The sequence below is a fragment of the Protobothrops mucrosquamatus genome, unplaced genomic scaffold, assembly GCF_001527695.2.
Source record: "Protobothrops mucrosquamatus isolate PMUCROS unplaced genomic scaffold, P.Mucros_1.0 scaffold18, whole genome shotgun sequence".
NCBI classification, from domain to species: Eukaryota; Metazoa; Chordata; class Lepidosauria; order Squamata; family Viperidae; genus Protobothrops; species Protobothrops mucrosquamatus.
Window position 1 is genome coordinate 241,722 of NW_015386403.1, and position 25,284 is coordinate 267,005.

Below are 25,284 nucleotides of genomic sequence, written 5' to 3' on the forward strand. Positions count from 1 at the left end.
AATGGTGGGCGGGCTGCCGGTTAAGGGGCTGCATGGGACCGTTAGGCAAGTGTATCAAGGGAAAATTATAGACCGGTTTCCTGAGCTCCCCACAGTAAGTATTTATATGTTGTGTTCGTCTCTGCCGCCATCGCGGTCTTTCCACTTTGGAATTAGTTGCTGCCCCAACGCTTTCGCGTGGGACTCGTTGCCCAAAGGAAGACTTGCGGAGATCGACAAACACTGTTTCCCTAGATCAGGGGTAGCCAACCTCGGCTCTTTTATGACTCATGGACTTCAACTCCCAGAATTCCTGAGTCAGCATACCATAGCTGACTCAGGAATTCTGGGAGTTGAAGTCCATGAGTCATAAAAGAGCCGAGGTTGGCTACCTCTGCCCTAGACTGTTGTCATTTGCTAACATCTGAGGAACTTTTTAAGCGAGAGCAAAATGGCAGTGGGGAGAGTTGGTGCCAGACCACAACCTAGACACCTTGTAAATTCTACAGTGACAAAAATCCGGGCGAATGTTAGATGGTCTGGGATGGGACCCTCCAAACCGTACCAGAACCTAGTGAAAATAAAAATAAATGCTGTCTAATTTATATAAGGAAATTACCTTGCCTATGTGGTTTTACTTGTTTGCTTTTTGCAGGCTGGAAAGTTGATACCAATTGGAGAAACTGCTGCCACTTGTCTTACTGAAATCCTACCCAGAGTGAGTATCTTCATTCTTCAGTTTACCATCTTTCCATCTAACCATCTTTGTGTGTGTGTGTGTGTGTGTGTGTGTGTGTGTGTGTGTGTGTGTGTGTGTATTGGATACAGACACATCTGACTCACTCTTGAAGGTATCACAACCCAAGGTTCCAATAGAAAAGAATTCATGTAGATCAGGGCTGAACTGTGGATCCTTGGTGTTCTTTGATCTTGGTTGTTCGCTTTCAGATGTTTCATTACCTAACCATGTAACATCATAATTATGAGTGTGGAGTTTACTCCCTATATATATATACAGTATCTTGCCCTGCCAGTATTGGTGAGAGTGTAGTTTTCTCCTTGGTAATTCCTTGATTAGGGTATTGTTTTTGTGCTTGACTTTTTGCTCTTATCTGGGTGTTGGCTGCTGGAAAGAATGTGTTTTGGTCTTTTTGTTTCCTTCTTAGCTTTTTAATTTTTTTTATTTTGAATGGTATGTAAATTTGGTTATTTTTATGTTTCAATTCATTGCTGACCAAAGATTTTTAATGTGTCTATGTGTATTCCAAACACATATAGTTTACTTATATGTGTTTATTGATGACTGACCCAAAGGTTCCAGATATCTCAAGCACCCAGACAACTGTGGAATCCTTACTACTCTCTGAGTTTGGCTATTATCGGTGCCAAATTGTAATTTTGTTGGTACTAAACTGTAATTTTTATTTGACAGTGGGGGAAATTATTGAATATATCATGTTTTATCTCATTAATTATAAGTATACTTCAAGATAAATTAAATTAAGCCAAATTAATTTTGATCTGGATTCTCCTAGTATTTTTTAGGAAAAAGTCTTCTATCATGCCAAGGAATTGTGAGGATGCTTTTGAAGACATGTACAAATGTGAAAAAGTGGTTCATATATATATTAAAAAAGAATAAAAGCGACCACCAAGAGGAATGGAATATAAAACTTTAAAAAATTTAATAAGCCGAGCTTTCGTCAGAACCGTCTGACATCATCAGGGCGTTAAAACAGCAGTCTGGGAGAAACCCTTATAAAGTGTGTGTGTCAATTGCCTGCATCCGGCATATATATATATGTATGTATGTATGTATGTATGTATGTATGTATGTATGTATGTATGTATATATATATATATATATATATATATATATATATATATGCAGGTCTGATGGAACATTTAGGACAGTTGTTCCAGAGTAGCCATTCCACATATTTAAGCTGTTTTTTGTAATGATTGTTACCAATGGTTCAGGTATATTACCCACTGGGAAAACAATTAGAGAACAGTTATATATATATAGCATGCCATGTTGTTTGATACTGTAATGAAAGATTACAAAGATATACCTTCAGAACAATCAAGATGTGTAAGACATGGTATCTTAAAAGATATTTCTGTTTTCACATTACTAGCAGTCAAAATCCTGTGTAGGTCAGCAATCAGTGAAAATATTAATATTACAGACATTACTTCTGCTTGAAATGTTTTATCTGTAATTAGGCTGGCTGATGATTATGAGTTATAGTGATATTTTAGCAAATTCTAATAAAAGTATTATTATTCTTGGCTTTGGGTATATATTAATGAACTAATGAAGTTAATACATGTCTAATTTTTAAGTATAAGAATGTATACTTTAAAATGGCTTTCATGTTGTCTTATAGCCAGTTACACCATCTGTTGTAAAAAAGTTTAGAAACACCAGCAATCCTCCTACAGGTAAAGAAAGAGTATTTTATGGTCGAGCAAATGATCCTGATATTGCATCATATTTGACTCATGGAATAACAACCACCGTTTCAGAGAATGTAAGAATGTGTATATCTTTTCTTTTTTTTCTAAGCAAAGAAGTCATACTTAATTTTATTGATGTGAAATGGTCTTAATTAGTTCTGAAATAGGAACACTTGGGGGACATGCTGAAATATGACTTTCTGTGTAAAATTATAACTGGTATTTCCATAACTTATATCAGTCAAATCTCTGCAATATAAGCATGATAAACCAAAGCCAGAAATAGTCTTGTCATATGTTGATTATTGAAATGATTGCTCCATTAAACAACAAAATGAAAATCAAGAAAAATAAGGTTAACAAGGAGAGGAGCAATAAGCTCTTCTTTAGAACCCTAAACTCATCAAATTGTAGAATTGGAAGAGACCACTTAGACCTTCACTTCTAAAATTTATTCTATTCATTAATGCAAATAAAAGCAGCCCCAACAAGTGGCTGCCAATACTTCACTTGAACACATCAAGTAAACAAAGCCTGTGATATATTTTTACCAGTTGGGTTCACTGCTTTTAATGTCAGAAAATTTTCCTAACATTCATTCGGAATTTACATTCCTGTAACTTAAATTATTCTGGGATGCCAAAGAAGGCTGTGACTTTGTTTTGACACTCCTTCAGGTACTTATATTAGTTTTCCTTGTTTCTAACTGCCTTTTTAAAAATATAAGATACCCAGATAACTCTTTAGTTTCCTATCCTCTAATCCTTATTAACCTTTTCTACACCTGCTCCAATTTATGTAAATCATTTTTAATGAAGGATACTCATAAAATAAAATTATCTACATATGTTTCACTCACTCAGTTTCTATGCATGGAACACATAGATAATAGGATATATTTTTTCTAAAAAAATCATCTTCTTTAAGGTTGCAGTATTCATAACACCTATACTATATATTCCTTGTCACCAGAGGCAATCTTTCAATCAGCCAGGAATTTACAGTAGCTCTTTGTAAAATGGAGTATGGTAGAATCATCTTCCCCTTTGCAGTGGTGGGATTCAGCTGGTTCGCACCAGTTCAGCAGATCCGGTAGCTAATTTTTTGTTGCCCAGGCCCAGAACGGACTTCCGGAAGAATCCCACCACTTGAAAAACAAAGGATTAGTTACAGCTTTAATGATATTACATGATTTGTAATAGATATATTTTAATGGTAATCAGTGTGTCTATGAAATTTTGGTTGTTTTATTATATTTAAATGTAAATGTTTTGAATAATGCATAACAAACATTGGAAGTGACGAGCAACTAGAAGAAATTTCAAGATGTTAGTTTACACAAAGATAGCAGTATCTTCAAAAAATCACTCATATTTTTTTCTTGTTCTAAATCAAATTAGTAGTTGATACTGTGCCATTTTGTTAATAAAACTGATGTGATAGCATAACAGAAGGTACTTCAGAACTAATACATTTTATATGGCATAAAACTTCTTCAGGCATCATTATTAGCAAATCCACCTCCTAAAACATACTTCCAACAAAAAATTAAAGAAAAGAAAGAATCTGTCTACTTAAGTAACTGTCAAGCTCCTCTTGGGAAATCTCATGATCAATCCCTGCGATTGCCTAAAGAACTGGATGTGAATAATACTCGATTTGGAACAACAGTCAAAAGAGGTAGGAAAGTAGTAAGAAAATACAGTGTTACTTCATGCTATAATTTAACATGGAATTGAATAATTTATTTGTTTTATCTCACCTTTATTCTTTTTTTATGAATAACTCAAGAAAGTGAATATATCTATTACTTCTTTCTCTTTCAATTTTCCCCACATCAACAACCCTGTGAAGTGACTGAGAAAGAGTGACTGACCCAAAGTCACCTAGCCAGCTTTCATGCCTAATGCAGGACCAGAACTCCTTTTAGCCTGATACCCTAATCACTAGACCAAAATGGCTCTCAAATTAGCTTGTTTAAAAACAGTATTCTGAGATAAACTCCGAACATCAAAAGCAATCATTTAATTTGCTGCTGTTGGCTCCAGACATATTCACAATTAAGCTAGATTGATTTATTATACTATCCCATAATTTATTGACCCTGATTTGTTGAACAAGTTTTAGTGATGTAGTTCACACACAATGTTGAGTCATAAACAGTAATTTATAAGTTACAATGGATAGTTAAACCAAGTTCAAGAAAGCATTTTATATTTAGCATATTCAGCAAACCCATCTTTAGAGCTAACTACTAAATGATACTTAGCCTTTCATGTGTTTCAAGTTGCTCCAATCCTGCTATATCCACCAAATAGGAGAAAATCATATAGCGAGGCCTTCCTCTTGTAAATTGTGTTCCCTCCAGTTGCCTCTGAAATGTCTTTTCGCTTGAATGAATCTTCCAAACTAAATGCCAGCAAGTTTCCTTTAAAGCCAGAATAATTTTTCAGCCTAATCCTTTCATATGTGTTTGAACCAAAACTTCACAGTTATTGTGGCGAGTTCCCATTGGACCTGTTCTATTCAGGTAAAGAGGGTTTCAGTATTCTTGTTCCTTTTTCCTGATGGACTTAGGGAAAAATAACCAGATTCTTTCTGATAAAAGAATAAATATATAAATATCTCTGTCAGTGATCTACTAGATAGGAAATGTGGTGTTTTATGCATGTTTTATGCATGGCGGTTGCTTTTATCTGACCTAAATCTACTAAAGAACTTCAGACAAGAGCACTGATTTCAGACATATTTTTATCAACTATTTTCAAACTATAATGAAAATAAACCAATAGAGAAAATAATTATACTGTATAAAGAAACCGATCAAATAGTGACATGAATAAATTTGAGAGCATGAATCAAGAAAAATTCTAGAAGGTGTTCTTGCCATAACATTTGTTGATGTCTGTGTTGATTAGAAGCACATCATCCTCATTTTTTTTCTCTCACTCTGTGTTCAGGATTTTACTAAAATGTACTCTAAAACAGTTTAATTTATAAAAACTAATGATTCATATATTGTTGATACTCAATGATAAATAAATATATTTCATTCGTGCATGGCTACACAGTATGGTTTTCTACAGTTATATAAATAAAAAACTGGAACCAAATATGTGAATAAAGAATGTTGTATTTATAAATATTGATTTATATTAGATTGTTTCATTACATGTATTGATTTATTTTCAGAGATTTCTGCTGCAGACATTATAAATCCCAGAAAGACATTTGATGAAGTCCAAAAAGAAGCACAGGAAGGACATGAATTATATGTTTTGACACACAACGATTATTATGTTGGTGAGCAAAAGGACAAATAAATATCATGAAGAAGCTCTAGATGTAAATATGATCATAGTATTATTTAGCAAAGACATGGTTATTTTCCATTTTATAATAAGGAATAAAATTAACACCTCTTGCAATGTCTTTTGAATTAAAGATGTTGTTAAATTGATACTAATATATTTGATAAATGGAAATGAAATGGTGATAGGAATGCATAGCTCTGACACTTTTTTCATAGGAAGATCAATTACAGGTAGTCCTCAACTTATGATCATTTATTCAGCAACCATTTAAAATTATGGACTTACCATCTTTGCCTGAAGTTACGGCTGCTGCAGTGTTCCTATAGTCACATGATTATGTTTGGCAGCTCACCCACGCTTATGAATGCAGGGGTACTGTATCTTCTCCCCACTTGCCTATCTCCCTTTTTGGCCGCCCTGCACAGAGGCATGTGGCAGCAGCAATCCTGGGATTGGAGCTGAAGTAGTGTCCTGGGGTTTTTAACAGTGTCAGCCAGACCTCCAGGTCCCTAATTCAGTTCCAGCAATGCCATTGCCACTGAGAAATACCACCTCAAACCATGTGCAAGCCCCACACCACTAAACTTTATTATTTTGTGTCGTTCTCCAACCTGTGTGTTCAATTTTACCCCCAGGCTGTGTGTTCCATTCTTGTGACCTTCAGAAACCTTCCCAGGTCTTGTGAGAACAGGCATGCTATTTGTGGAAGAGCAGGAGTCCCATTCTGGTGTTGCTTTTTAAGACCTCATTCTCCAAATCATGTGCACTATTCCTTTTCTAATTCATGTTTTGTGAGACTAGGAAAGATAGGTTTCCAAAGGATCATGAGAATGAATCTTGCAACTTGAAGAAGAAATGGGATGGAAAACAGTTGATATGGCAGTAATGTGGGGCTTGAGGTAGCATTTCTCAATGGCAGTAGTCTTGCTGGGATTTAAGTAGAGGTCTGGGTACAGAGGTAGCTTACTGAGATTGCTGAAGATTTAGAGAAAGGTAAACTTTTACACTTAGGCAAGAAAAACCAAATGTACAAGTACAGATTAGGTGAAACCTGGCTCAAAAGCAGTAATTGTGAGAGAGGGATCTTGGAGTCCCAGTGGACTATCATTTAAATATGAGCCAACAGTGTGCGGCAGCAGCCAAAAAAGCCAATGAAATTCTTGGTTGCATAAATGAAGGGATAGAGTTAAGATCACATGAAGTATTTGTACCACTTTATAAAACCTTAGCAAGACCACATCTGGAATATTGCATTCAGTTTTGGTCCCCTCATTATAAAAAAAGATGATGAGACATGGAAGAAGTGCTGAGAAGAAAAACTAAGATGATTAATGCCTGGAGATTAAAACACGAAGAACAGTTGCAAGAATTGGGTAAGATCAGTCTAGAGAAATGATATTTTATTCTAATTTATGTCTCATTGATTTGTAATCTGGTAATGTGGCTCAGAAAACTTTGTCCCCTCTAGCTGTATTTAAAATGTTCTTGTTTTGCAAACAACAGAAAAATGAAAGCATTTTCTTCTTTTGACTTGCTCCTGTAATCCTACTTGAAGATGCAATGGCATCCTTCTCATAGCATTTTCGAAAGACTCCAAACCCCTCTTAAAATAATTTGGAACTAGTTTAGGCCAAAATATTTACAGTTATTTTTGTTAATAGAGTAAAACACTTTCATGCAAAATAGCTGAAGCTGATGAGGTTGGAATCTCGTGTCAGAAAACCCTAATTTGTAAACAAGTAATATGATGGCAGAATCTTTCAAGGCTGGCTACATGACTGTTAACTTAAAAAGATGGGAGGGAAAGGCCGCAAGTTAAATTTAAGGACTAATATTTAAAGGGTAGGATTCCATAATGCACTGAAGCAGAACGCTTCCTTAGACTTATAGCTTCCTAATTCTCTGGAATAAGCCTTTTGCATCTAACCTTATGTTGCTTGAGAATGCTAAACAGGGAGAGGGCTTATTAACCTGGCAGCTCGAAAGCCTTGACAATAAATGATCATGTCCCATTTTCTCCAGGAGAGACAGTGAATAGAAAATATAATCCATCCACATTCAACAGATTTAATCTTTATGGTAAAGAAACACCACATTTTAATGATGGCCGGAATATTGGGAGAACTTTACACTGGTTGCATGATCTGCAGATGTAAGTTATGCTTTGAATTCATAACTTTTGTATTATCAATTAAATTGTAGCGTCAGGGATCCAAATGTTATTAATCATAAACCTGACTAATCCCCCTGAATTATTTTTCTCTTTTGGTCATATTAAAAGTATAGTTTGAAATGTGGAGGTCATAGCAAAGACATTTTAGGTCTGGGTGCTATTCTGGGGTCTTAAGTTGTGCATCTGCTTTAGAGAAATAGTTAAGTAATTTCTCTTGCTCTTTTTAATTTTCAGCCCTTTTATATGTTGTTTAAGAGATAAAAATGTTGTATGCATTCAGAAATAATATGATTTTGTATGACAATTGGTACCTCTCAGTCACTTGATCTGGCTTGACAGTTTTTGTTCAGGAGATTCTGATTAATTGTGTTGGAGTCTCAATGATTTAAAATGCTTTGACTTTCAAAATGCTATTTTAATCCTGTCACCCTTTTTGTTACACAACTTATTCATGTCTATGTTCTTTGCTTATATGTTTTGATAAATGAATAGTTAAGCTGGCAGGAGTTTAACAACAAAATGAAATACATACTTCATAGTAGAGATTGTAGTTGAAAGCCAATATCTCTAATTGTCTTGATCCAGTTTGTTTGCTGACTTTGTCTAACCCTGTTCCCTAATTACAGTGTTACAAAAATGGCATTAAATCAATTATACTTGACTCTGTTAGTATAGCATTTGGTACTGCAAGATATTGAAAATTAATTCAAAATTTGAATACTACCTCTCATCTGGCTGTAGCATTACAAAACCTGTTGATAATGTAGTTTGAGAGAGATGTCAAAATTTATTCTTTTTTTCCCATAGGACTCATAAAAAAATCCTTGTTCTTCTTTGCTATTGTGATTTAGCCATTTTTCCTCTATTCCTCTATTTTCCTTTTAATTTCTACAGGAAGAAATCAGCAAAGATTGTGTCTAAAATAAGTGATGATTTCAATGAAAAGTTTCAGCCTCAGGTTGGAAAAGTTCATGATCCGTAAGTCAACTAAGAGAATTCTGCATTAAGATTTTCTAGAAATAAATTGATTATTTATAAGAATTTATTTACATATTGGTTCAATAACTGTTTGGAGCTAGATATATCTTGGCAAACTCAGATTGCTAGCATTCATAATCATGTAGCATACCATACTGCCTTATCTCAACTTGGTTCTTATTCTGAGATTTTTTTTTCAGATAGAGACCTTACTTTATCCTGTTCCTCTGTTGTTATGCATGCTTTACCTTGGCTCCATGATATCAATATCAATAATATGCTGCAGAGTATTAAAAAAATATGGTTTTTACTGCCTGCAGCAGCTAGGGAATAATAACAACAACCTGCTATACCTCATCTACTGCATTCTTTTGTGGATAATTTGCTTTCTCTTGGACAAACCATTTTACTTAACTCAGGAAAACGTTTCAAATTCTGGTTTGCTATATCTTGCATAGACTTGAAAAACAGTATCTTAGTGAACACCTTTTGCTTCATGAACATTGAAAATCTGTATGTACGTGTGGGGAGTGTTAGTAAAGAAGCTTGCTATGTTTCTGCCAGCTCAGCTGCATTTTACTCAGCCTAATTCAATAAAAAACAATATCAGCATTGTTGGTTTGCTGCACAATAAGGATTTTCCAGAATATGTACAACACAGAACTTGCCGAATAACATCATCTTTACAATTTGCTTCATGGTTCATTATAATCCTTCCAGAGAAAGTGAGCACTGACTGACTGGCATTCTCATAGCATTCTCATAGCTCAGTTGTTAGCTAATTTTGGCTGAGCAGTGATTGATTGAACATACTCTCTGAAACTTTTAGAACCACTTTAATTAATATCTCGGATCTGCTTGTGAGGATGAAATGTGCATGGGGAATGAAATGGCCTTGAGGTGATAGTAATTATTCAAACTGTGTGGATATAATTCATAAGATGAGAGACCCCACAGTCCTGTCTTACTATGAGCCTATCAGGATATTAAGGTTGACAAGATATGCCCAATTAAAATGTGTGTGTGTGTGTGTGTAATGTATACGTATATACAAGTTTGTATATACAAGTTCAGTGCCTTTAACTGCTGAGCCATCACACCCCCTTAAATATATATAAATGTATGTATGTATGTATACATATATATATATATTTAAGGGGGCGTGATGGCTCAATGATTAAAGATGCTGAACTTGTCAGCTGGAAAGCTGACAGTGTGGTTTCAAAACCTGAGCACTGTACAATGTTCCTGCCCCAGCTTCTGCTCACCTAGCAGTTCAAAAGCATGCAAATGCAAATAGTTTTAACAGGTACCACTTCGGTGGGAAGGTAACAGCGTTCCGTGCACCTTTGGCATATAGTCATGCTGGCCACATGACCATGGAAAATTTCTTCAGACAATGTGGTCTCCCTCGGTCAAGAAATGAAGATAAGCACCATGCCCTAGAGTGGGACATGTGTGGACAGGGAAACCGTTATGTTATATATATAAAGATATATACATCCATTATGCTATTCCTTGTTAGGATTAACAACTTTATGCAAAATGCTAGTAAATAAAATAAATGTAGGCAATAAAAAGAAAGGAAAGAATATCAGACTAAAGTTTTGTTAGATTTTTTTTTTTCAGTGTTGCCCAGGGATTGCAATCTTGGACCAGAGGGCACATTTGAAAATTTGAGAGTACATTGTGGGTATGTTACAAAATTATCACCATGTGAGAACTTGGGGGAAGGATGTTTTGTTTTATTTTTTCAGGATAGCTGCTCCAACAGGCATATCCAATTATATGTACGTGCCTGTTGGATTATGTCCTGAAATCCTTTCAGTTCCAATCTCTCAGTATTATTTCTGGGAGAAAAAACAAGAAAACAATGAATGGATAGACTAATTGATAACTTTCAATTAGGAAACCAAGGGTACCCATAATAGATATTACTTATATTTTATTCTGTATCTCAGTTGTCTGAGTGATCAAGGTACACTGTAGAATAAAATTTCACAATTCTACTGTGTTTCATTGGTTTATGGATGGCGACAGAGAGTAGGCAAGGAACCCAAGGCATGGTGGCTTCGCCATGACCAATTTAGCCATATTTCATTAAAGATTTTTCTTTGACAAATAAAGAAAGCTTTTGTATTTAAAGCAAAGATTACACTTCACTGAAAACTGAAAGCAGTTTTTTTCATTTTCAGCTTAGCAGATACACTTAATGTTCCTCCAGACCACACATTTGGAATACTTATTCGGCCTGAAGAATACGGCAAGCATAAAAATAGCTTCTCTTATGTTTTACTCCCTTGAAATATGTTGGCTTTATTTTATTATCTGAAAATTAATGCTCTCTTCTTCCCTATGATGAAGTTGGTTCATCTATTCTAAAATGGTCAACTTTGTGTTTTCTGGGACTTCATCTTAATGTCTTCTGGCATTGGCCATGTTAGGTTAAAATTAATGAAGGAGTTGAAGTGGTTGCTTACCAAAATTAAATGTTAAAGGAGATAATTCAAGGCTCACTTTCATAACCTCAAAATATTTTGTTTCGTGCCTTATCTGCGAGTCTAGAAATTGAAAGAGCAATGGAACATATTATGCTGCTTAATTTGTTGTTCAGTTGCTCCTGAGCAGAGTTCCAAAGACTGATGTTTGCTTGTAAAGCTCTGAATTATTTGTGACCTGAGTAACTGGAGATACATCTGCCTCTCTATATACTTGCTTGCATGTTACAATTATTCTTTTTTATGTGTGTTTAGTGTATGTTCCTTCTGAGATAAAATAGGAAGCAATCATCTAAAAATATATTTTTCTTGTGATGCCCTACCTATGGAGTTTCCTGTACAAAGAACTATGCTTGATATGATTTCGGTATAAGATGACCTTATTTTCTCAGTTTGTATTCACTAAGCATTTCAACTATATTCTTTGAATCTCAATGCCTGGATAACATCTTTTTCTTTCTGCTACCTTGCTCTTCTTGCTTCCTATCATTTCCTTAACCTTTTGTTACATTTAACTCATTTACTTTGTTGTTATTCATGGATTCTTTTATGTTTCTTGTACATTCATTGATGGAAGGATATGATTTAAAATAGAGACAAGAGGTTTAAAGTAGACACAAGAAAACAGCATCATAGTTATTGCCTACTGATAAAGCCAATCTGGATATATTTCTATTATGGTGCAATTCACTTTGAGAACAGCATTGGGGAAGTAACATAGAGCAGTTAAATATGGTCAAGAAAAGTTTTGATAGAATATATCTCTTATTTAGGTGTTGGGGATCTTCTTCATAACCGGCTTCCAAGTGAATATCTTAAGACTAAAGACAGAGAACGCGCTGTCTTTGCTGCAATTCGTCAAAATTTAAAGAAGGCAAATTACCACAATTTTGATACTTTATTGCATGCATTTCGGCATTATGATAAGGTAACTGACTTTATATTAGCATAACAGCTTTTTTGGTGAATGATGTATGAAGCTTTAAACTCCAGTATCCTAAATCCTGCAGCCAAAAATGAAATGCTTCAATTTATCACTCAGTTGATAAGGGGTAGTTGCTGATAAGATGATACTCATTACCACCCTATGGCAATGAGCTCAAATTCAAAAGAGGTAGCACAGCCTTCTGAGCTTTGCTTTTTACTTATGGTTTGCTCATAGACAGGCTAACTACATGAAATATGAATAACCACCTCCTTTGCTTGTGGGAAAGGGGAGAAAGAGATTCCAACACTGGCACCTCCATCAGCCTCATTCACTACAACATTGCCTGGTGACATCACTGTTTCCTCAAGTGATGTGGCCAACTGTTTCCTCAAGAAGTGGCCATGGTATGCCTCCTTGCAGGAAATATTCTTCCCCTGCCTTGACCAACAAAGCTTGGCATTGCCTTTCCATTGACTAGCTTTCTGATCAGTCCAGCTGTTCCAATCATTGCTTGTTCATGGAGGGTTTATAATGAGGGTCTATAGTTAGGAGAATATACATAGCTAACTCTAAACTGGGATAATAGTGGAAAGAAGCCTTAAAAGCAAAACTTTATTTAAGCTAGAAAAAGAAACATCTCAATTGAAAGTGGTGATGGATGTAGGTGTGGTTCTGTCTTTCTAGAAACAACAGTGTCATCAGTTTTAAACTTAAAAAGGGACTGAGTTGAAACTAAGTGAATAAACAGATAAATCATTTTTTGTATCTCACTAAAACTACTACCCAGCCCATTACACTAAGTCAAAATCGGAAAAGATGTAGAAAGGCTCCCTCCATACTATGTGTTCCTTAAATGCCTGATACTTTACTCCAAAACTCCACTCAGATCATTACAACCAAGCTTAAGTGAATAACAATGCAGACATGACTACTGTATTGGGCCAGAATTAAAAAGATCACTACTATTTACAAGAAACAAGAACACTCAATTATAGCATCTAAAATAGAACTCACTTCTACCTGGAACAACTATATTTTGATCCATACCTAAAACAAAACAGATCCATTTTGGTTTATGTCCAGAATAAAACATCTGAAATATATAGTTTAGTTTATACATGGGCAATCCAAAATCAACATTTCATGCAGAGACATTTTCCATATCCCTATTAATTGAATACCAATTGCTGGAAGCAAACAGTGAGAGCCTTTTCCTTCACATACTGTTTGTGGACTTTCTGAAGCTATTTCCCTGAAATAAAGATACCTGTTGCTATTTATGCATCATACAAGCAATCATTTGTTGAGCAAATGATTTTAATACAATTAATTTTAATCCATAAATCATGTCTAAGAAAACACATCATGGGTAAGTGCAATGTAATAAGCCATCCATGAGGCTTTATTCACTTCCATGTATCTTGTCTAGTGTTTTTCACTAAGATGAAGTTTACTGCATCTTCTGTCTATAGGTAGGTAGAGAGAAGTTATCATACAAATTAATGAATCTTGGTATCTTACACATATCCCAGTGAAGAGGATTTAAATTATATGTAATTGAATGAAAGCAGTTGGATATATTCATGGTTATTATACTTAAACTTTCTGTGAACTAATTGGAGAACAACTATAGAAAATTTGGTAAACAAATTAGTGGTAAACAGCATACAAATTTGTTGTTACCCGAATGTTGTTGAACTATAGTACCTAGCATCATTCATGTTTCAGAATGATGGCTGGAGTCACAGATTTTTCAACCATGAGCAGATGGATTTCTTCTTATTTCATCTCAGTCATTGACTTGCTCAGTGACCTTGTCTAGGATTTGTAAGTGTGTGAAGAAATACCTGTCTCTGATAGTTTCTTTTCATCCTGTGTAATCAGTCAGAGTGGGTATGCACTTTTTTGGGGGGAAATTAAACAATTTCTAATCGGATCCAGGAATTGAGCCTTCTGTGTGTGGTGCCTGCTCTATAGAAAAGCATTCCCTCCAGAGAGCTGTATGGTTTCCCTATGATCTTGTTTAGAGAGTTTTTGAAAATCTGGCTTTTCCCCAGGCCTTGAGTTAGGATGTGTGGGAACCTTCTTTCTGGATATATATGTGTACATCCAGTGGTGGGATTCAAATATGTGAACAACCAGTTTTTTGTGTTGGATGCCGCTTCTGGAAGCCCATCCTGGGCCTTGGCAACAAAAAATTAGCTACCGGTTCTCCCAAACTGGTGTGAACTGGCTGAATCCCACCACTGTGTACATCCAAATATGTATATCCAAAATATATATATTGTATCATCCAAAAGAAAAAACATTCAAGCATTGTTCTTCCTTGTTTATTTAAATTCTTGTAATTTTTAATGATGGATGATATCAGAATCTGTATGAATCTAGTTAGCTCTTTGACTATCTATCTATCTATCTATCTATCTATCTATCTATCTATCTGTCTGTCTGTCTGTCTGTCTGTCTGTCTGTCTGTCTGTCTGTCTGTCTGTCTGTCTGTCTGTCTATCTATCTATCTATCTATCTATCTATCTATCTATCTATCTATCTATCTATCTATCTATCTATCTATCTATCTATCTATCTATCTATCTATCACTAGCTATAATTTAAATGACACCAACCTGTTCGGTTGTGTGAGTCTGTGAGATAAAGAATGAAAAATAAATTATAGAAGCATTACTGAATTCCAGTGGTTAAGATGCTGATATAATGGTGATATACACACAGTTGGACGGGCAGCCTGATATTTTATACTACAATGGAAAACAGCGTACAGATAGTCCTTGTGTCATGAAGCAATTTAAGCTTATTCTGTGAGTAATTCAAAAATGCTCCAGTGGGTGGCAGAACAGAGCTGAATCAGTTGATCCTGAGAAAGAAAGCAAAGAAAATAGGGCTGACAATTAAAAAATGTATCTTTTTGAAGGATGTTAAAAAAAAAAAAGCAGGACATTAAACATACTGTAAATGTCGCAATTCTTTGTAAAAAAAAAAGAGGCCTGTTCCTTTTTAATTAAAATGCTTTAAATATTTTATTAATTATTATATAATAACATTCAAATATATTGCTTGTCTCTAAAAAGACATGCAGTTTTTAAAAGGTGTGAATGTATATTCATAGAATGTTCTTATAACCCGTAACGTAAACAATGTTTTAAGCAGTCTCTGATTTTTATTGGGTCCAGGACTATAGGCTAGGCAAAGAAAAGAAAGGAAAAAATTATCCCCAGAAGAAAGTAGTGACAAACCACTTACTTAGTACTACCAAGAGAATTACACGGAAGTGGTCAAGTCAGAATTTGAGCTTAGCTTCAATATTATTTAATGTTGAAATAATTCAATTTATCTAAGTAGAAAAACAAAGTTATTTGTAAGCATCAATCCTTCAAATAGTTTTAAACATATAAAACCTTAATTGTGTGCCTCAGTTTGAAAGAAGACATTATCTACGTCATCTATTGTATTCCTTCATATTGACTTTATAAAGTACCGTACATTGGTTTGTCATTAGTTCATCTAAAATATTATTTCAGTTGACCCTTTAATTCAATTTAATTTATATTTGTACACTGTGTTTTAATTTATTATATTCAATCTCCACAGTATAAGTTTTTGTATTACTTAGCAAGTCTGTTAGGAAATTGGCACACAGGAATTTGTTTTTAAAATTCATATTATCATATTTAATCAGGATGGTGATCGAAAAATAAGCAGAGAAGATTTGAAAAAGGCATGCTGTCAGCTTAACCTGGACTTGGATGATGAACTTTTGGATTCTTTATTTAATTACTGTGATTTGGATAAAGATGGTTTTATAGACTATTTGGAGTTTGTAAATTTTCTTAACTGGAAAGACAAAATGGCTATTCAAGAGTATGAAGAAAAAATAATAACAAAAGGTATGTGGCCAACATTAAATGATAATTTATATTAGTCAATCTAATACCAATACAGTGGACTTAAGTTTCTTGAGAATTTAATGAAGTAAACTAAAGATTTGGAATTTGTAATCAAGAATAACCATTTTTTCTTTTGGATTAAATTTGAGACTTACATGTGGACCTTGCATAGGATTACTTTTGGTTTTAGATAGTAGTGTGAAATGACTGGGCCTAAGTTTGGCATCCCCTGGCTATATGGACTTTGAACATTCCTTGGGGTGAACAATGCTCAGAATTGTAGTTTAGACAACTGGAAAACTCTGAAGTTAGAGAAGATTTTTAAACCTCTTTTATTCTTTCTCCTCGTCTTTCATTAACTTCAGGTGACTAATGTCCTTCAGCAACAGATGAAAAAAAGATTGTTGCTGACAAGAACTATTGCTGATAGTGTAATTCCCCATGACTGAGGCCTGTAGAGGGCACTTATCATCATAAAATCAGCACACTTTTTCTCCTTATTTTTCTATTACTATTAAAGTAGACCATATTAGAGTAGAGTATATGTTCTTTTTTGAAATAATGAGAGGGAAGAAGTAACTCCATTCAGCTACTTTGTCATCTCTCAAGAAGAAACCTTAGCTGGTTCTACTTTTCCCTTCTTATAGGAGGAGGGATTCACTGATACTCTAGCATTCAGAGGGTACTACTATCTTCCTGGCAGTTAGGGGTGTTCCACTATCACCTCAGGAACTGACAAGTAGATAGGTTTGACCTCCACCCCGGCCATATTCAAAATTGTTCTGAAAATCTGATTCTTTCCCCAAGTGTTGAGTGGGATGTTTGATTGACTTTTAGTGGTTGCTTTCCTTCTGGTGTTTGGGTGAATTGTTCTTTTACTGTACAGTATAATCAGTTTTATTGTAGGTACCCTCCCTGAGTCATTATAGCAGCCTTATAAATTTCTGAAATTAAATTAATAATTAATAAATTAAATTAATAAATAACAGGGCTACTTTTGTATCCATATGTGACTTCAGTATTTTTCTTCTACTTTTGACATGGTTGAAGCTGGACCCTTACATTTAAGTGTTCATAACCCCATTACTTCTTCATTTTAAAAAGGTACCTTGTTTATGGCCTTAGAACTTATTTTAGAGCTTCCTAAAATTATTCTTTTGTGCTATTTTATAGTTTTTATGTCACTCCATAAAAGTAACCTTTATTTTTTTTTCCTTTTCATTCATTGTTCACAGGGAAAAAACCAGCTCCTTTTGATCTTATTCCAGCAAATGATTCAGAAATTAAAGCTAATGAAAATGCTCTGCTAAAGCAGGATGATATTGTACCCATGGAACCAGGAAGTTTAGAAAAAACATCTAGAACGCTGTCAAGACCAACTGATCGTGTATTTTCTGATTATCGCACAACCTCTTCTCAATATAATGCAGTTGTAGGTGGCATTCCTTCATCATGTATGTAAAGTAGCTATATATTCTTTTACAACCAGGTTATAAATGTTTAAATATATCATTAACATACTTATTAATCAGTCTCCTAAAGATCTGTTGTTGCTCTTTTGCTTTCTTTATTTGTTTTGAAAGAGAATATAGCATCTGTATAATAGTTATACTATTATTTAAAAGTACATACTTCCTCAAACCAGGCTTGATTCTTGCTGATTTCATGAATAGTTTTGTCTTGTTTTCTTGACAATAACATGTAAATGGTTTTACATTGCCTTCTATCTGAGACAGTTTGTTAACTTTCCATTTTATAGCCTGGGATTTTTTGATAGTCTGCTATCCAAATAGTAGTATTTAATTGATCCTGACCCCCATAACTCTAACATAACTTAAGGGAGATTTTTATCTCTCATCTCTAAAGATTTTTAAGAGAGCAGTTGCTAATCTATTTATTGAGGTATCATGGTTTGTTACTGGAAATGTTGGAAACCCTTCATCACATTGATTTCTCTGTAACATCTTCATAATGAAGTTTTGGTCCTACAGTCATCTCCATAAGCCCATTGTAGACTGAGATTGGAGTATCCCTGAGACACATAGTATGTTTGTAAGCAAGTATTGCATGTGTTTATCCTTAAAATATTAAAGTAAAATGTTCAAAAATTAGATACTACCGTAGTTAGGTCAAATATTTGAAATGGATATTTTCTGGAAAAAGACAGACTAATAGCATGAGTGTGAGTTGGGGTAGGTTGCAAATATGATCCATGATCCAGGCAAAATTTAAGAATGATGAAAATTCTGATTTCAGAGGGACATTAAGATAGTAGTTCTATGTCATCCTATGACCTCCTCTCTTTGGAGGAGGAAATCCAAAGGCCCAAATTTCAGATATCCTTTCCATCAGTCAGCTATCCTCCTCCCCCATAAACCTCTGAGGCTATCTGTGTCTGACATCTGGAATGGCAGGGATAAAGCAATAGGAATGATGGGAGAGATTTTAGATCTAAAACCTTCCTAATCATCCACATCATTGCTGACCTAGATCAGCCTTTTGAACTGGTATAAATTACTTTGCTCACAGTGAGAAAATATTTTTAATGAAAAACAAAAATAGGAAGATCACTGATATTCCATCTTTCAAAGGGGCCTTGATAATATTGGAGGACTCTAACCAGGTAGTAGAGTTGTTCTAGCTGCAAGATTTTGTTCCCTCCTACCAAGATCAGTGTATTTTGAGAACTTTTTTTTTTCAGTGCTGCTTGTTTAGTGATGCCTCTAATTAGAGGCGTCTATAGTAGTGTAAAATTGTGGGCTTGACCCAGTGATTGAAGCATCAAGTCTTTTTATGTGTAAAGTTGTTGTTCTTACATTTTGAAACCATTGACTGTCACTGACATTCCTATTTCCAGTTGTAGATAGACGTTGTATAACAAAAAATGTAAAATCACACAAAAATAAAAAGAGAAGCTATTTATATTATCTTCAATGCGTTTCAAAAAAATTTGGCATGGAAAAGGAGCTTTAAAAAGGATATGCTTGTTTGGTGTAATCTATTTCTGTTATTCCTAACTGCACCATAATGCTTTTCTCCTCTCTTTTTAAAATATGTTTTCACACAGTTTACCCCCTATATGGTATTCCAACCATTCGTTCAGATATTCCGGCTCCTCGTTTTCGTCGTATCAGTGACACCACTAATTATGGGGATCAAGCAAATATGTATGCACTGTTATACCCCTCTGTCTATAATAATAGAGGAGTTTATGAGAAAGACTTCTTCAGGATAAGATCAAAGGAAGAGGTAGTTATATCTCAAAGATATAGCATAGTTTATCTTATCAACAAGAATGTAGGTGACGTTTCTGTTAAAAATGTATGATAGCTGTCTTGTCTAGTACCAATCTTGAGTACAACTGTTTTAACAAAAAGGTTTCACACTAAAAAAAAGTCCTCAACTGTAGATTTAATGTATTAATCACAATGCAAATGGAAAAAGAACTGAAGAACTATCTGAAGGCTGCTTTTTCAAAAGGCAACTGGACTGTTTTTTTCTTGAGGAAGAAGAACAGAACCTTTCACTTTTCATCCAAGAAGCTTCATCAGTTCTGATGGTGGGGCGGAGGAGGGGATGTAAGGATAGATACTAACAGTTGAGATTGGATGGAGAGGGATAGAAGGATAGATTCTGACTGGATGGGCTTCGCTTCTCAGTCCAAAATGTGGATTTTGAAAGAGGGGTAAAAGAGGCCATTTATATTAACATTGAGCAAGCCTCTCTCAATAGAGGGGAGATAAGATATCACCTCTCTTCAATCTACAATGCAGCCCTTGCAGCAACTCCAGGAAGATTCCAGAACCCTTTGAACTCTGATTCAGGTGATCCTGAGGGCAAAGATAAACCCAAGTGGCCTAAAGAGCTCTCAGGGAGAGTGCTAACTGCAAAGAAATACAATCCTTCCATTCCCCCCCCTTCACCATCCAGTCAGAATCTATCCTTCCATTCCCCCACCATCCAGTCTCAATTGTCAATACTTATCCTTCCATTCCCCCCCCCATCACAACTGATGAAGCTTCTTGTATAAGAAGCAAAACATTTTGTTCTTCTTCCTCAAGGAAAAAACAATCCAGTTGCTTTTTGAAAAAGCACATTTGAGACAACTATGATCTGGATGACTGAGAATCTCCACAGACAACTGAAGAACTAAAAAAAACCCCTGATGGATAGGGCCAGATAATAATAATAATAATAATAATAATAATAATAATAATAATAATAATAATAATAATAATAATAATAATAATAATAATAATAATAATAATAATTATTATTATTATTATTATTATTATTATTATTATTATTATTATTATTATTATTATTATTTCTTCCTTGAGTTTACCTATTTTAGTTCTATAGGCCAGTATTTTTCAATCTTGTAAGTTTAACATAGCTGTCAATTCTGGGAGTTGAAATCCACATATCTTAAATTGCCAAGGTTGAGAAACACTGCTCTAGTTAATAACAGAAATTAGAAAATGCTTCTTTCTGATCAATCAGCAGGGGGAGCACCAAGTTCTTTTTCATAGAAGAGGATAGAGGTGAGGGAAATCTCTGGATGGTGTACGGAAGCTGGCTAATCTTACCTAATGTTTTAAATAGATTCTTGGAAATCGGGTTTTGTAATATTTTTTCCTCTGACATAAGATTCTGGGTTTTGGTATAGTAAGTGAAGTTCCATATTTATTTGATATATGGGTACTCTTTGACTTACAGTGGTCACTTGGTAACCATTCAAAGTTATGACTGATCTGAAAAAGGGGATTTATGACCCAGATTCAAAGTTCTTATTGTTGGGCTCTCTCAGCAGTCACATGACTAAATTTTGGATGCTCAGCAACAGAGCCACATTTACTGCCTATTGCAGTGTCCCACGGTCACATAACCATGCTTTATAACAGCCTATGACAGAACTTACTTTCAGATTTCAGCAAAACCATGTCCATAACAAACCATTGGTTCACTTAATGACCATAATATTTGCTTAATGATCATAGTGGTTCACTAAATGACTATCACAAAAAGGTCATAAAGTTGAATTGGTCATGTGACTGAACCATTTTATGACTGTTACAACATATGACCAAAATGGCCAGATCTCATTACATTTGTATGTTGAAGATTACTTGTATGCTGAAATAGTTTGACCTTTATATTTTTAATCTGATTTATGGATGACCAGTATGTACACTATTTAGAGTCATTAGTATTTCAAGTGGCCAAATAACTAAGTAGATAAATAAATAAATTGAATGCATGATTTTGTTTTTTCTGACAGTTGGCATGTATACCCACTCAATTGCCCTTCGGCTTTCAGTGTAGAGACTCAACTATTCCATGGCTATCAGCTTAGATATACTGTAAAATGATCCAAGAAAGCTCCAGTTTTTGTCTACTTTTGAGATAGTGCTGGATTAGGACTAGAGAGACATATATGGGTGATTCTGTATATGTGATGCATGTGAAAATTCCAAGGACTAACAATATTATATGTTATTTCACAGATTGCAGACATTTTGCGCAACGTTGGTGTGAAACTTTCAGATGAAAGCTTTGATGAAGTATGGAGGCAGGCTTGCCTGAAAGATCACAGAGGAAAAGTTTGTGTAGAATCCATCAGAAATGTACTAGATGAGATGCAGGCATTACACTTGACCAGCTGATAACTATTCTGCATTGAATTATGTGATATTTATGGTTGAATATTTTTTATTGCAGTAAATTCTCCTGTTATAACATGGTTTTGAAAGTCTGTGTGTAGTGCATATGAAGACATTTATTTATGGAAAATATTAAATTAGGTTTCATATTCATTTCAAAATGTATTTTAAAAGAGTATTAAACATCCAAAAAGAAGAAATGTGTACTGTATATTATGAGACCCAAAATAGTACCCATTTATTTAAAAACATAAAATAACTAAAATAAGGTAGCAAATTTGTCAGAATAGTCATAATTGTTAATTTCAGAACTATTATAAATGTTCTATCTCACTCAACAAATATGCTGTTTTAAGGATGATGGCTGCATATATTCTTCTCCAGAAGTTGGAAATAAACATATACTTTGAGGATGATGGCTGCATATATTCTTCTCCAGAAGTTGGAAATAAACATATACTTTGAGACCCCAATGAATCTAGTTGCATTATTTTCCTTCTTTTCTCTCAAACATTGATAGATCTGTACACCAAATCTAATGATATTTGTCATAATTGTTTTTATGTTATTCAATGCAGTGAACCTACTGTACATAAACTAGCAATTTAATAGACTAGTCATGAATGACAGTATTCTTGACTACAGTCTTTCCCATGAAATTTCTGTCTTCTCTCTCTGTATTTTTCTTTTGTGTGTGTGTGTGTGTGTGTGTATGTGTGTATGTATATATGGGCTGGATGGGCCCATATCTGGCCCATGGGGCTGCCCCAGAGATGGTGAGGGACCAGCCTCCACTGCCCTGGCCAACCTAGTTGAATGCTGCACCAGGTGTGTGCAGAGGAGGCAGCAAGTATGCGGGGATCTTGACTGGAGCACTTGGGTTGCGAGGCCTGCACAGCCTGTGCAGCACAAGTGAGTCCGAATGCTGCAACTGCCAGCCCAGCCCTCCAAGCAGTAGGCAAAGGCAGAGGCACAGAGACGAGGCATGTGATGCAGCCTGCCAGACACACTACGTGGTCACCTACCTTATTCTGTCCCACCATCTGTTTTTGCTTGCTTGCGGCCTTGATGAATTACAGAGCCACGTGTCACATCCAGCGGGCCAGATCATGTGCCTTTCCCATGCCTCTGCCTACTGCTGTTGCTGTGAAGTGAGGCAAGGCAGGTAGTGGGGCAGGGGTGGCACCATGCTTCAGCCTCTGCACGCTTGGCCCCCACCGTCCAACTTCATCCTCCAGCTTTGTGATACATGTGGAATGAGCCTCCTGCCTGTTGTCCCACTTGCAATGGCCTTGGTGAATGGGAAGAATGGAGTCCCCCTGTCCTCAAGAGGCACCATTGGCCCCTGTGCGCTCACCTCCTTCTGTGCGCATGCCTGGGGAGAATCTGGCTGGGTTGGCCTGGGGCCGGGATGGTAGGGGCCGGTCCTGTGCTATCTCCAGGGCAGCCCCACAGGCCAGATATGGGCCCATTGTGTGCCGGATTTGGCTCGTAGGCCTTGTGTTTGACATGTCTGCATTAAATCAAGTGTTAATTGAAGAATTATGAGACAGGAGTGGCAACAAAAATGTTGACAATTAAAAATGATAGTCCACACAAAAGCAACAAAAAATTGTAGGCACCAAAATTCAGAAAATGTTTCTTTATTTCACACAAGTGCATTATGTACATCTGTTACATCACATGATGTATTGAATTATGAAATACGTCCATTCGAGGCTTCTGTGCAGCTAGTGTGACAGCCGAGGGATCGAGACAATCTGATCCCTACAGCTGATTTCTCTCTGTTTGGGGACCCTAAATGGGCCCAAAGCCACCCTGGAGAGGTGGCAAGGAAGAAGGGAAGCCCCGCCAATCCTGGAGAGATGATGGTTGATCTGGATGTCTGGGGAAAGCTCTCCAAAAACTGACAGAAGAAAGGCTAGCGTCATTCGTGAATCTAGTCGAAGCTACATGCAGTCGAAGCCAAAAAGCACTAAACTAAGCGTGATTGTAAACAGCGTGACTGAACTGGGTAAGAACAGGGCTTTTTTTCTCATAGAACGCCCAGAATGGAGTTCTGGCACCTTTTTTGGGTGGAACCTTGTAGGGTAGGCAAGGCGGGTTGTATGATGTGTGTGAGTTCCGGCACCTTTTTTTTTTTTTTTTACAAAAAAAGCACTGGGTAAGAATACTGATTTTCTCTCTGCTACTTGACTGATTTCCTGAGAAAAAAAGAAAAAATCCCAGAAGTAAAAATCCTTCAAAAGTGAGCGGGTGGCTTTGTTTCACCCTCCTCTAAACGGAAGCAGCGAATTAAGTTTACAAAAAAAATACAGAAAATTGAAAGATGGACTAGTGCTGACATCTAGTGGTGGATGAAAATACTGCCCTAAATATACAGTCCAGAAAGAAAAGCCTGTTGTCGTGACCTTCAGGGCTTTGATTAAACAAAGAGCAGCTGTAACAAAAGAAAAGAAAACATTGTGGACTATCTACAAAGTGATAACTATAAAACTTAGAAAAAAATGATCTTCCTGGATTATAAATATTTTTTAAATTGCGACTTTAAAGTGGTTGGCAGACAAAGGATTTTTGGTCATTATGTAGCATCAGAGATCTGCAGAAAGAACATACCAAGAAAAAGTAAATACTTAACAGGAGGAAATATATGTTCTGTTACAACAAATGCAAATGATATTAACTTCAAACCATGAGGAAATTAAAAATGAATTTGAAAATTTAAATGAATGCATTTTCAATTTAACGTCACAACAATCAAATGATCAGAAAACAAAAAAAGAGAGAGTTCATGTAAAGCAGACAACTCAGTGGTGGGATTCAAATATGTGAACAACTGGTTCTCTGTGTGGATATTGCTTCCGGAAGTCCATTCTGGGCCTGGGCAACAAAAAAATAGCTGCCGGTTCTGCCAAAATGGTGCAAACTGGCTCAATCCCACCACTGAGAGAGACTCAAGTGGAGAATGACTTACAAGAAACATTGAACATGGAAAAGATAACTTGTACTCTAAGACCACAAAGTAAATTTGAGGAAAAGGAAAAAGATTTGACAAAATGGATTGCTGAGCTGTTGGGAGTACAAGAAACAGGGAGACAAGGGATGATGAGAGAAATCTTCATTGAATATGAAGGGGCAAAATCTTTTTACAAAGACATGATGTTTGATTTGCCTACTATATGTACAACAACATTTACAAGATTATGGAAAGACTAAAGTGAGAATTGAGGAATTAGATGATGGGGTCTATTAGAGGGAATATTTAAAAATTAAACACTTGTTTGAATATGGCTGAAGAAATAGAAAATTTTTAGTTTAAGAGGGATGAACTCTCCAAGTATTTTTTCTTTTCTTTTTTGTTTTGTTCTTCGATATGAGAACTATAA

General features: G+C 35.5%; 1 protein-coding gene across 1 annotated transcript; it reads left to right on the forward strand.

Moving 5' to 3' along the window:
- Nucleotides 1-22,358, forward strand: EFHB (EF-hand domain family member B). Its single transcript, XM_015810740.1, has 13 exons — nt 1-94; nt 635-697; nt 2,373-2,516; nt 3,942-4,122; nt 5,635-5,745; nt 7,779-7,908; nt 8,824-8,907; nt 11,103-11,170; nt 12,179-12,333; nt 16,028-16,235; nt 17,471-17,689; nt 19,303-19,484; nt 21,743-22,358. Exons 1-13 carry the CDS (start codon nt 2-4, stop codon nt 21,899-21,901), a joined length of 1,797 nt encoding a protein of 598 aa, XP_015666226.1. The 5' UTR covers nt 1; the 3' UTR covers nt 21,902-22,358.
- Nucleotides 22,359-25,284: the final 2,926 nt, after the last annotated feature.